Here is a 10,789-nt window from a genome sequence, read left to right on the forward strand (position 1 = left end):
ACAATGAACCTCGGTGCAGCAAGTCATAGGTAACAAACTAGGTTTACGCAAGTTACATGTCTGCAGTTCTCTTTCTCAATTTAATGCATGAATTGTACTTTTGCTGAGATGTACGTTGCTTTGGACAAAAGCATCTGCTAAATGAATAAATGTAGATTACTCTAGTGAAAATAACCCAGCAGGAAAACAGGTGTAAGTTGCTTTGGATAAAAGCATCAGCTAAATAAGTAAATTTAGTGATGAAAGTTCAAACGTAGAAAGGTTTTAAGACTTACTTGTAATGATATGCAGGAGTCAATATTCAGCATGATTATTCAACACAAAAAAAAAAAAATCCTGTGTGCTATGTAGTGGTCATAATGCTACCTGCAAGTAACTAATATACTAGGCATAGTAGTCATAACACAATGTGTAAGATCTCTAAGTTTTATGAAACAACCAGTTCCAATTTGAAAGTGAGGACCATAAAACATGATTTGCTGAACAAAATTTTATTGATGCCATTCACAGTTCACTTAAGCAGTCTTGGCAGCTCTGGTACGCTTCTTCTTGACCACCACAGGTTTCTGGCTCTTCAGGATGGCACTGGCCCGGCGCAGAGCAGCCTAGTAGGTAAGAAGAATAAGTGGCTTGAGATGGGATAACAAACTGTTTGTCACACCACTTCAATGTTAACCTAAAATTCAGCAGCTGAAATCCTGACCCAATACATCACATTTTTAGAGTTCCTGCACTGGCTGCTAATAAAGTTACAAGTTGACTTCAAAATCCTTATGCATATTACATATAAATCCCTACACTTCACACCTCCTTCACCCTGTCCTTCCATCAGCCTATTCCACACCTCAATCTTTCTCACACTCTTGCCATGTGTTTTTCCCTTTCCTTCAAGCTCTTCAATGAGTGATGAAAAATTTTTCCTGCTGCACCCATGCACTGTAGAATTCCCTCAACAAAAATTAACAGGGATTTCCTGAACTTTAAAATGAAGACTTACAAAAGTCTAAATTAAAGCATGCAGAAAGTTGCAAGAGATTATATTGCATCAGACTTGTACTAATGAAATTACCACCATGTTCATTTACAGTATGTAAAATTGCATTAAGTGCTGCCATAACTATAAAATGCACCCTTAAAGGAAATCTGGGGGCAGTAGATTAAAAACAGAGTACATTTAGCTACCCATCTGAAAAAAAAAGGTGTACTCATTTCAAAGGACTGCTGTCAAACAGAGGTACTCCTTGATATATGACCACCCCAATAAATTAAATTATATTATTGCTGCACAATAACACTGGCTGGTCATACTGCTGCAAGTCACCCATATTTCTTATTGATTCAGTCAGGGGTCTATTAGTGATTGTACATTATATACGGGTAGGGCGCGGTGGCGCAGCAGGCTTGGCCGAGTCCTGCTCTCTGGCAGGTCTGGGGTTCAAGTCCCGCTTGGGGTGCCTTGTGACGGACTGGTGTCCCATCCTGAGTGTGTCCCCTCCAGCCTTGTGCCACGTTAGGCTCCGGCTCGCTGTAACCCCGCTTGGGATATGTGTCTTCACCCAACGTGTGTGTATTATATACAAAAGGTGTTTAACCTACAGAACGTTTCTTTTGTCTCGTCAACTACACAAACTCTTAGTCTCTTCATTTAGTGACAAAACCATTAGACAAATATTAGTGAACACTGTACATCATCAACTGACAGCATATTCCCTCTCTCCAGATACACTATGAAGCTACAAAAGAGTAGCCAAACATATAAATATGTTAACATGTAAATGAACAGGCAAGCGTATTTAAATGCAAGAGACAGGACTGGATGGAAGTGAGATGAGTGAATAAGGCTGCACTTCACATCCACTCCAAACTTTCCACAAAACCCATCTCTCTTCCCTAAATAAAACTAGTTATAACAACAAGAACGGACAGCTGTGCAAACCTACCATACGTAGGTCCTTCCTGTAGCGATTCTTACGGATGATGTGGCGCAAGCTACTTAGAGTAGCACGGGAGTTCTTGTTTATGGTGATCCTCTCATACGAAGAGACGGGTTTACGTTGTCCTAAAAACAGGGTTTACAGAGGTCTTTGAATTTCACTTCATCGATACATATGCAAATAAATTTTTTACATGTACAGGCTGCATTAAAAGTCAAAATTGGATTTTGAAAATATACTTACATTTATTAATTTAGCTGATGCTTTTCCCCAAACAAAGCAACTTATAATGTTAAGGTTACAATTATTTACCCATTTATACAGCTGGGTAATTTTACTGGAGCAATTCAGGGTAAGTACCTTGCTCAAGAGTACTACAGCTGGAGGTGGGGCTCGAACCTGTGACCTTTGGGTCCAAAAGTAGTTGTTCTAACCACTACACTACCAACTGTCCCTACTTAATTCTTATACAGCTCAGACTTCCATCAGTGAGACTACAGAAAAATTACAAATCTGTTAAATGAAGATCACCACTATTTTGACATTTCGATTTCTCAGCAAAGTTACAGGTCAAAAAAAAAAAAAAAAAAAGGATTTGCAGCACCCAAACAGCTTACTGTTAAAATCTTATCATTAAGACTTACTTATATAATTATTGTATAATGTATAATTAAGACAAATAATTCCAAAAACTCAATTTAATTCCTTACAAAGAAGCAAACTTTAAATATTTTGATCTATGTGCATAGCCATAACATGATTATGTACCTGCACGCTTTTTCAGCACAACAACTATCCCTTTGCCATCAGCAGCTGGCTCAACTCCTACAGTCTTCCTGTGCACAAGTCCATTGAAACGGAAGGAGTTTCTGGACTTCAGGTTGTTTGGTTCCTAAACAAAAGAAAATGGAACAGCACAGAAATTTCACCTTCATTTTCTCCATCTCTCTAGACTGATGCCTTCCAAACATCCAGAGTTAACTGTGGAATAAATACACACACACACATTTTCAGAACCGCTTGTCCCATACGGGGTCACGGGGAACCGGAGCCTAACCCGGCAACACAGGGCGCAAGCTTAACATTTTATTACAATTCATCAGGTCTTATCCTTCCAGATTGCAGCAGGACTGAAGAGCAGTGAGGGGAGGTGTGCAGCTTACAGTGCTGTAGGTCTGTCCATTTCTCTTTATGAGAAAGCTGGAGCAGTTCCTGATCACCATCCACTGCAGATGAGCAGACATCTTCACACACACAGCTGTGAAACAGAATACGTTAGCTTCAAGCTTGTCATCAAACCTAGCATCCCACATGAAACACTATACAATTTTACTACGTAATCGTCTTAAACTTATGCAATTAGACTGAGGCAAACATAACAATTAGAGTAAAACAGAACGGACGTACTCTCACTCAGCGCACTGGCTAGAACCAGTACGCGGCCTTGCTGCATACACAGCCTTACTCGGTAAACGCATGCCGCACCCCGCCGGTGGCCTATCAACCAGTATTTCAAAAGCCATACGCAAATAAACCGGCTACTCTGAAGCGACTAAGTAATCAACCAGTTATAAGAAGCACCTCACCCTCAAACCGGCTGTATTTAACATGAACAACATCGAAAAAAACGTCAAACAATTACAGCATAGAAGAACACACGGCTACCTTCCAGTGAGGGGAAAGAGAAAGAGGGACGGCGCATGCGCACAATAATGCTGTCCGTGAATTCTTCCGCGGTACTACACTCATACAGAGGTTAAAGAACAGTTCAAGAAGCACATGTGGCTTATTATGCTATATTAATTTAAGTTCTGAAAAATACAAATTAATTTAAAAATTCTATTACTTCGTAGCTATTTGACATTTTCTTAATTTAATGTCGGAGGAACATCACCATGACACTGTATTGCGTCCACATTCGTCACTTTATGCGACTGAGACTAAACGTCATCATAATGACTGTTTAAGCTTTTAAATCATTTAGCTATTAAAGGATTATCAGAAATATTAATAATATACATCAATTTCTCAATATATAACTCAGATTTCGTATTATCTCTACAATCCGTTCCCACAGTTCCAGTGATTTAAAGTAAGTGTGATCTGAGATAAAAGTAGGATTAATAAATTAGGACTAAGCTGCAGAGTTGGCAGGTCCAGCCGCATTCATATATATACAGTTATATGTATATATATATATACATACACAGTTTTTGTAAACAGTGGTACAATGAATGGATGGTATGACTACACAGCGAAGTTGTTGAATACTACACAAACTATAGTCAATATTGTCAAGATACAGAGTGAGAGCAAGTATTATTGTGAAGTTAAGTCTGCTAAATTCTCCAATGCATATTTTAATGGAGGGGCTTGGGGAAATTATCCAAATTATCCTTATCCAAATAATGCCACGGAGGCTAAGACAGCGCTCTCCCAGTTGCTATGCAACATGAAACAGGAAGTCTCGAGGAACCGTTTCCTGATGCACGAGAACGAACAGAGGCGGGTCTTACTTAAAGATGGCGGCGCACGTGTCACGATTCCGGAGCTGGGGCCGAGTAAAGCGGTAACATTTCGTAGTGTAAAAATTAATATTTGTAAAGCAGGCCGGTTTGTGTGAGTGTGTAAAATGTCATCAATTGTCTCCTGTGATGTCCGCAGGGCGATGCGAGTCTATGTTACATGATGACTGCGCCGTTAGCCTCTGTCATCATAACACACACAGCCAGCCGTGTTTGTTGGATTAAGAATATCACACGTTTTAAAACTACTTACTCAACTAACTTATAAACAAGCATATGAATCCATTTTTGTAGCTTTCCATCTGCATCAACATCCTTGTGTGTCTGCCTAACGTTCTAGTTTATTATTATTTTTAATCGTATTTTAGCACGTGTCTATATATTGAAGGCGACTTAAGTCTAGATGATGAGCTTTCCAGTGATTTGCCTGTTAACTGATGACTGTTTCAGTTAAGAGTACAATGATTGATCAGGAGTACCTCAGCAGGGAAGAGGTTGGAACGGTTCTAAACTGGGCTCTGGGTTTCTCTGTATTTGTTAAGGCATTGCTCGGGTAAGATAGTCTGTGTGCCAGTAAGTTTAATTGGATCAATTAACTGATTTATTTCTTATTTCTCATTTCCCATGGAGGTATGGCATTGCAGCTTACAGACAGTACAGTTGTGGTGGTGGATATCCCAGTGTGTCTCTGTCCACGCCCTTACCCGGTATCCCCAAACCCGTCTTTGCGTCTGTGAATGGGCAAGAAAAGTACGAGACAAAAATCACAACTCTGGAAAACGGACTGACAGTTGCCTCACAGAATAAATTTGGGCAGTTCTGCACAGTTGGAGGTAAGTGTACCATTTGAATTGATTATTTTATCAATTTACAAATGGTGACCTAAAGCTACAGCTAAATAAAATAACTTTGTCCCTAAAAGGACAGTATAAAAAAGCATTAAAGTTTGTACTTCAACATCCTACATTTACTTTTTTCAAGACACTATCTGCATTATAATAGTAAATTATTTTCCAAGGTTTATTTGTTGTGTATTTAAATCTTAAAATGACAGGTTTTTGGTTTTTTTTCTGTTTTCAGTTTTGATAAATTCAGGATCTAGGCATGAGGCAAAATATCCCAGTGGAATTGCACACTTTTTGGAGAAACTTGCCTTTTCTGTAAGTCTTTTTCTTTGAGGTATGTTGCAGTGGATATTATGCAAAATATTCTGTTACAGTAAAAGCTGTGTCAACAAGCAGAAACAAGAGGGAGAACTTTGCCCTCTGCCTGTTCTTGTTGTAATCCTGACGTCCATGAGGAGGTCAAAATGATCACACATTGGAGTAGCATTTCAGTGATTACGTTGTCATTGTCAAACAGTGCATTTATATTACACTTCTGTCTAGTCAACAGCACAGTATGGAAGCAAAGATGAAATTCTCCTTACTCTTGAGAAGCATGGAGGAATCTGTGACTGCCAAACATCCAGGTATAACCTGTGCTTCACTTAGACTAGCATGCATATATGATAGCTGAGGAACTGGTGGACATTAGTACAGACCAGGATAAACCATAGACCAGAATTCGGTTTGGCATTAATTGAGTGCTCCTTTCAGAACACATTTTGTCTTAATTTTCAGGGACACAACCATGTATGCAGTTTCTGCTGAAGTTAAAGGGCTGGACACTGTTGTCAGCCTCCTGTCGGATGCAGTTCTACAACCTCGTCTCTTAGGTAAGTGTGCAGTTTTCAGGGTTACTGATTGGCAGAAGCAGTGAAATTGCACAGCTGTACTGATGTTTTGCTTTGTTGGTGCAGATGAGGAGATTGAGATGGCCCGCATGGCTGTACGCTTTGAGCTGGAAGATCTTAACATGAGACCAGACCCTGAGCCCCTACTAACAGAAATGATACATGCGGTGAGTGGATTACACTGCAAACCTAGGACTGGCGAACCACTAGGCCTTGAATTAAAAAAAAAAAAAAATGCTAGAGTGGATTTAACCAAGCAAAACTTCAAAGCTGACTTTTTCTAAAACTGAGTGAACTAGTGAGGTATATTTAGGATATAAATAGTTTTTCTCTATCAACATTTTGATTGATGTTATTACTGTAATTTCTTATACACTAATGTATGTTTTTTTTAAAAAAAATACAATTTTTCATTTGGCCCTTGGCCTTCACAGACTTTCAAAGCATACAACACGCTGAAATTGTTCAGTGATCTCTCTGCTTCGTTGTAGGCGGCATTTCGAGGGAACACAGTGGGTTTGCCTCGCTTTTGCCCCCCTCAAAACTTGGAGAAGGTTGACCGCACTCTGCTGCATACCTACCTACGCAGCTATTACTGCCCAGAGCGTATGGTGCTTGCAGGCGTTGGCATTGAGCATGAGCAGCTGGTTGCCTGTGCCAGGAAGTATCTGCTGGGAGTAACTCCAGTGTGGGGAGCAGGAACACCTGCAAATGTTGACAAGTCTGTTGCACAGTACACTGGGGGCATCATTAAGGTGGGCACAATAACTTCTGTCTTACTGTACTTTACCTAAATTGTCCTTTTATGTGCTTCCCTTACTAAGGTGAACCTGATCCTACCTGTACTCAACCCAACTAACAGTCAGTGCTTTGGTCATTTTAGACAGAGAAAGACATGTCAGATGTGAGCTTGGGCCCAACACCCATCCCTGAGCTTACACACATTATGATTGGCTTGGAAAGCTGCTCTTTCCTTGTAAGTATACACACACACACATACACACACCATTGTGTCACATATTCTAATTTGGTCTTGTTTAAACTTGAGCTTGTTTTGGTGAACCTGTGTGGCAGGAGGATGACTTCATCCCCTTTGCAGTTCTCAATATGATGATGGGTGGAGGTGGTTCCTTCTCAGCAGGAGGTCCTGGCAAGGGCATGTTCACTCGCCTCTACCTCAATGTGCTCAACAGGTATGGATCCTGCTAACTGATGTCCAGATGTTTTGGGGCAGACAGATAGAAGGAAACACTAGTTCATGTTTGTTTTGAACATGTGAGAGCCCTAAAATAAATTCTTGACTGTGCTCTGCAGGCACCACTGGATGTACAATGCAACCTCCTACCATCACAGCTATGAGGACAGTGGTCTGCTCTGCATCCATGCCAGTGCTGACCCTAGACAGGTGTGTTATGTGACAGGGGAAGGGTGAGAAATGTACAATTAGTTAAAAATTGTCATTCAGTAGACATTCAGTTGTGACTTTTTTTGAAATGGCAGTAAAATTTGATATTTAGAGCAGAAAGTAAGTTTTCCAGCAAGCCTGACTCCAAAATTTCAAATATGTAATAAGTATTTTAAAGAATTTGTTGCTGTTATTTCTGATTGTCTGTTTGTTGCTTTCTGTTTAGCTCTTTTGCAACTTTAAATATAATTACGACATGTACCAGTGAGTGTATATGAGAAACCTCTATGAAACAAATGCTCTTGACATTGTTTTGCGAAGGTACGGGAAATGGTGGAGATCATAACAAGAGAGTTTATCCAAATGTCCAGCGTGGCAGGAGAGGTAAGATTTGATATAATGAAGTTTGGAGCTGCTACTTCACACCACAAGTGTGTAGGCTTTGGTGGGCGGTATGTCATGGTTGTACCCTTGTTCAGATGGAGCTGGAGCGTGCCAAAACACAACTGAAGTCCATGCTAATGATGAATCTGGAGTCACGGCCTGTCATCTTTGAGGATGTGGGCCGACAGGTGCTGGCCACGGGCCGCAGGAAACTCCCACATGAGCTGTGCCAGCTGATCAGTGAGTTCTTCCTTATTTTGCAATATTGCTGTGCAAGCAGCACATGTGAGTATGGGCGAGACTGTTCTATGACGGGTCGGTGCCCTGTCTAAGGTGGACCATGCCTTGCTATAAAAGTATAAGTATGCAAGTTTAAGTGTAAGGTACAAGTGTCCAACCATATGGTCTCCTGTAACTCTGGCAGCTTTGGAGCTGTGAAAACAAAACAATTCAAGATGCTTTTTAGAGCAGCAGTTTTTTTTTTTTTTTTTGTTTTTTTTTTTCCCCCCCCTATCTGAAAATGTATGAAATTGCCTTCTTGCTGCATTGCACTCTGTTAAGTCAACTTACATTTTGTTTAGCAGACGCTTTTCTCCAAAGTGACGTCCAATGAACTCTATGTAATAGTTATCAGCCCATAGAATTTTGCATTTTTTTTTTTATAGCTAGCTGCTTTGAATGAACCTATGGAGTTATGCATCTCCTTCCCTCTTAGTTGGATTGTACTGTATCCCTTAAAACACTATTATTAATAATAATAAACTTTGAATAAGAATTTAGTCTGCTGGCAGTTTCTTAGCCGAGATACACGTGTTGATGTGTGATGTCTCTTCCTTGCCCACGTGTAGGCAGTGTAACAGCAAGTGACATCAGAAGAGTGACAACAAGGATGCTGCGCAGCAAGCCAGCAGTAGCAGCACTAGGAGACCTGACAGAGTTGCCCTCATACGATGACATCCAGGCAGCGCTGTCTAGCAAAGACGGGCGTCTTCCTCGCACCTACCGGCTGTTCCGTTAGATGGGGATACAGGACGCATCAGAAGGGCCGCTGTATTAGAGACTGGCACACAGCACTGCTTGTTCACTGGAGGGGGGTTTGACAGTGGATGGTTGCAAAAGACTGCATGGTTGCAGTTTTTTACTGGGGGGAGAACTTGGCAGGCAACTAGGACCCACAAAATGTTTTTTTTTTTTTTTTTTTTTTTTTTGTTAAAGTGTGGTGTAACGATAACAGGAAAGAGTCCTGAGAAACAGGATTTTGTTGGGCATGGTGTCAGAACTGTCTTTTTTTTTTTTTTTCTGCACTATTGAGTATAACTAGATCTTGACCATATCAGATAAAAAGAACTGTGTCCCAGTATGACATTCAATTTTTGTGCTACCCAATTAAGAAAAAAAAAATAAACAGTTGAATCTTTTCTGAAAGTTCAAACTGATATGCTCTAGATCAACATGGAAAAGTTATCTCAGCATCTAACCACAAAAGGATAATAAATCTAGGAAAGACTGATCTGGAGAATTGTGCACGTTTTTCTCTGTGGTTTTGGCCAAACATGTTTGTACTTTTCTTAACCATCCTGTTTAGTGCTTTTCCCTGTTCTTTTAATCCTGTCCAACCCTCAAAGCAGAGAAACGTTTCAAATATTCATATTCCAGTTGTTTGTGCAGATGTTGTACTGTTGTCTTTTGTGTCCTACCTTTTTGTCTTCTGTTTATTTCTCATAGTTTGAACTCCTGTTACATGGTCTGTGATTAGTTTGATTCTACCGGAAACACCATGCTTTAATTTATTATTGACAAATACTGCACTGCTGCATTTCACCATGTTTCTGTTCTTTCCCCATATTTTAATTGGACTTCCCTTAAACCCTTGTCATACTGACATACTGCAGATGTCCATCTGTAGAGGAAAAAAATCACTCATGACCTTTTTAGTCAGTTCAGTATTTAATCCTTACACTGGTGTTTTGTTTGAAGCTAAAATTGACATTAAATATATTTTATGTTTAACTGAATATAAATTTTGTTTTTGGTTTTGTTTTTTTTTTCTCTACAATTGTTGAGTTTTTTTTTTTTTTTTTTTTTTTTTTTTTTTAAACTCTCAATCCTGTTTTGAATCTCTGTCTTGCATTTGCACCCTTGGTCAAGACACTTTCCCTGAATAATATAGTAAAAAAAAAAACTGTCTAAATTGATAAATAATTGTTGTACATAGTTAAATTTCTCACACCCCTCATTTGTCTGGCAGGGGTGGAGGTACAGACCTGCACTGCAGGTGCCATCCATGGTTATCTTGAGCCCGTGGTTATGTACTCTGCCAACAAAATCAAACTCGATGCTGCTGAATGGAAATGGTGGAAATTGAAAAGTCCCGCAGACTTAGCAGTTCATAAGGAGCTTCATCTATCCTTTCACTCAGCTTTTTCCTCAGCCAAAACTACCTTGTTGTTGGAGGGAAAACCAACTGATATGAATATAAATCAGAGGAAATTATGAGTCTCTAATAGCAGCATTCTTTACAGTGAATGAGAACTTTTGGCACTCTGGCTATGGCACCTGCAACATACGGGGAGGCAACTACATGACTTAATGAGACGAAGGTCTTTGGTATCTGAATATCATTTCTATTTGAAGATGCACCCAATGGGATCTAAGATGAGTGCCTCTGCTCAGACAGGATTAAACGTGTGTACCCCAAAACTTGTTTTCAGTTTCATAAGCAATAATAATTTGCTACACATCAACGGAACAACTGTGGAGAGAGTCAAAAGCTCCAAGTTTCTTGGTGTACACATGGCAGAGGACC

The 10,789-nt window shown here is 39.9% G+C and overlaps 2 protein-coding genes across 3 annotated transcripts; one reads left to right on the plus strand and one right to left on the minus strand.

Annotated features, from left to right (window-relative positions):
* Positions 1-475: 475 nt before the first annotated feature.
* Positions 476-3,192, minus strand: LOC108938978 (60S ribosomal protein L28). 2 transcript variants are annotated; one of them, XM_018760014.1, is made up of 4 exons: positions 3,098-3,192; positions 2,703-2,826; positions 1,941-2,059; positions 476-585 (listed from the first exon to the last, which is right to left on the minus strand). In XM_018760014.1, exons 1-4 carry the CDS (start codon positions 3,176-3,178, stop codon positions 505-507), a joined length of 405 nt encoding a protein of 134 aa, XP_018615530.1. In that variant the 5' UTR covers positions 3,179-3,192; the 3' UTR covers positions 476-504. The 2 variants fall into 2 exon arrangements, with proteins under 2 accessions (XP_018615530.1, XP_029115384.1); XM_029259551.1 differs by having other exon boundaries at positions 476-605.
* A 1,244-nt stretch (positions 3,193-4,436) lies between these two features.
* pmpca (peptidase, mitochondrial processing subunit alpha) lies at positions 4,437-9,998 on the plus strand. Its single transcript, XM_018760012.2, has 13 exons — positions 4,437-4,503; positions 5,090-5,292; positions 5,540-5,619; positions 5,848-5,930; positions 6,082-6,176; positions 6,261-6,361; positions 6,686-6,949; positions 7,078-7,170; positions 7,269-7,387; positions 7,509-7,599; positions 7,921-7,983; positions 8,079-8,223; positions 8,832-9,998. Exons 1-13 carry the CDS (start codon positions 4,457-4,459, stop codon positions 8,999-9,001), a joined length of 1,554 nt encoding a protein of 517 aa, XP_018615528.1. The 5' UTR covers positions 4,437-4,456; the 3' UTR covers positions 9,002-9,998.
* Positions 9,999-10,789: the final 791 nt, after the last annotated feature.

Source organism: Scleropages formosus, chromosome 17, assembly GCF_900964775.1.
Source record: "Scleropages formosus chromosome 17, fSclFor1.1, whole genome shotgun sequence".
NCBI lineage: Eukaryota > Metazoa > Chordata > Actinopteri > Osteoglossiformes > Osteoglossidae > Scleropages > Scleropages formosus.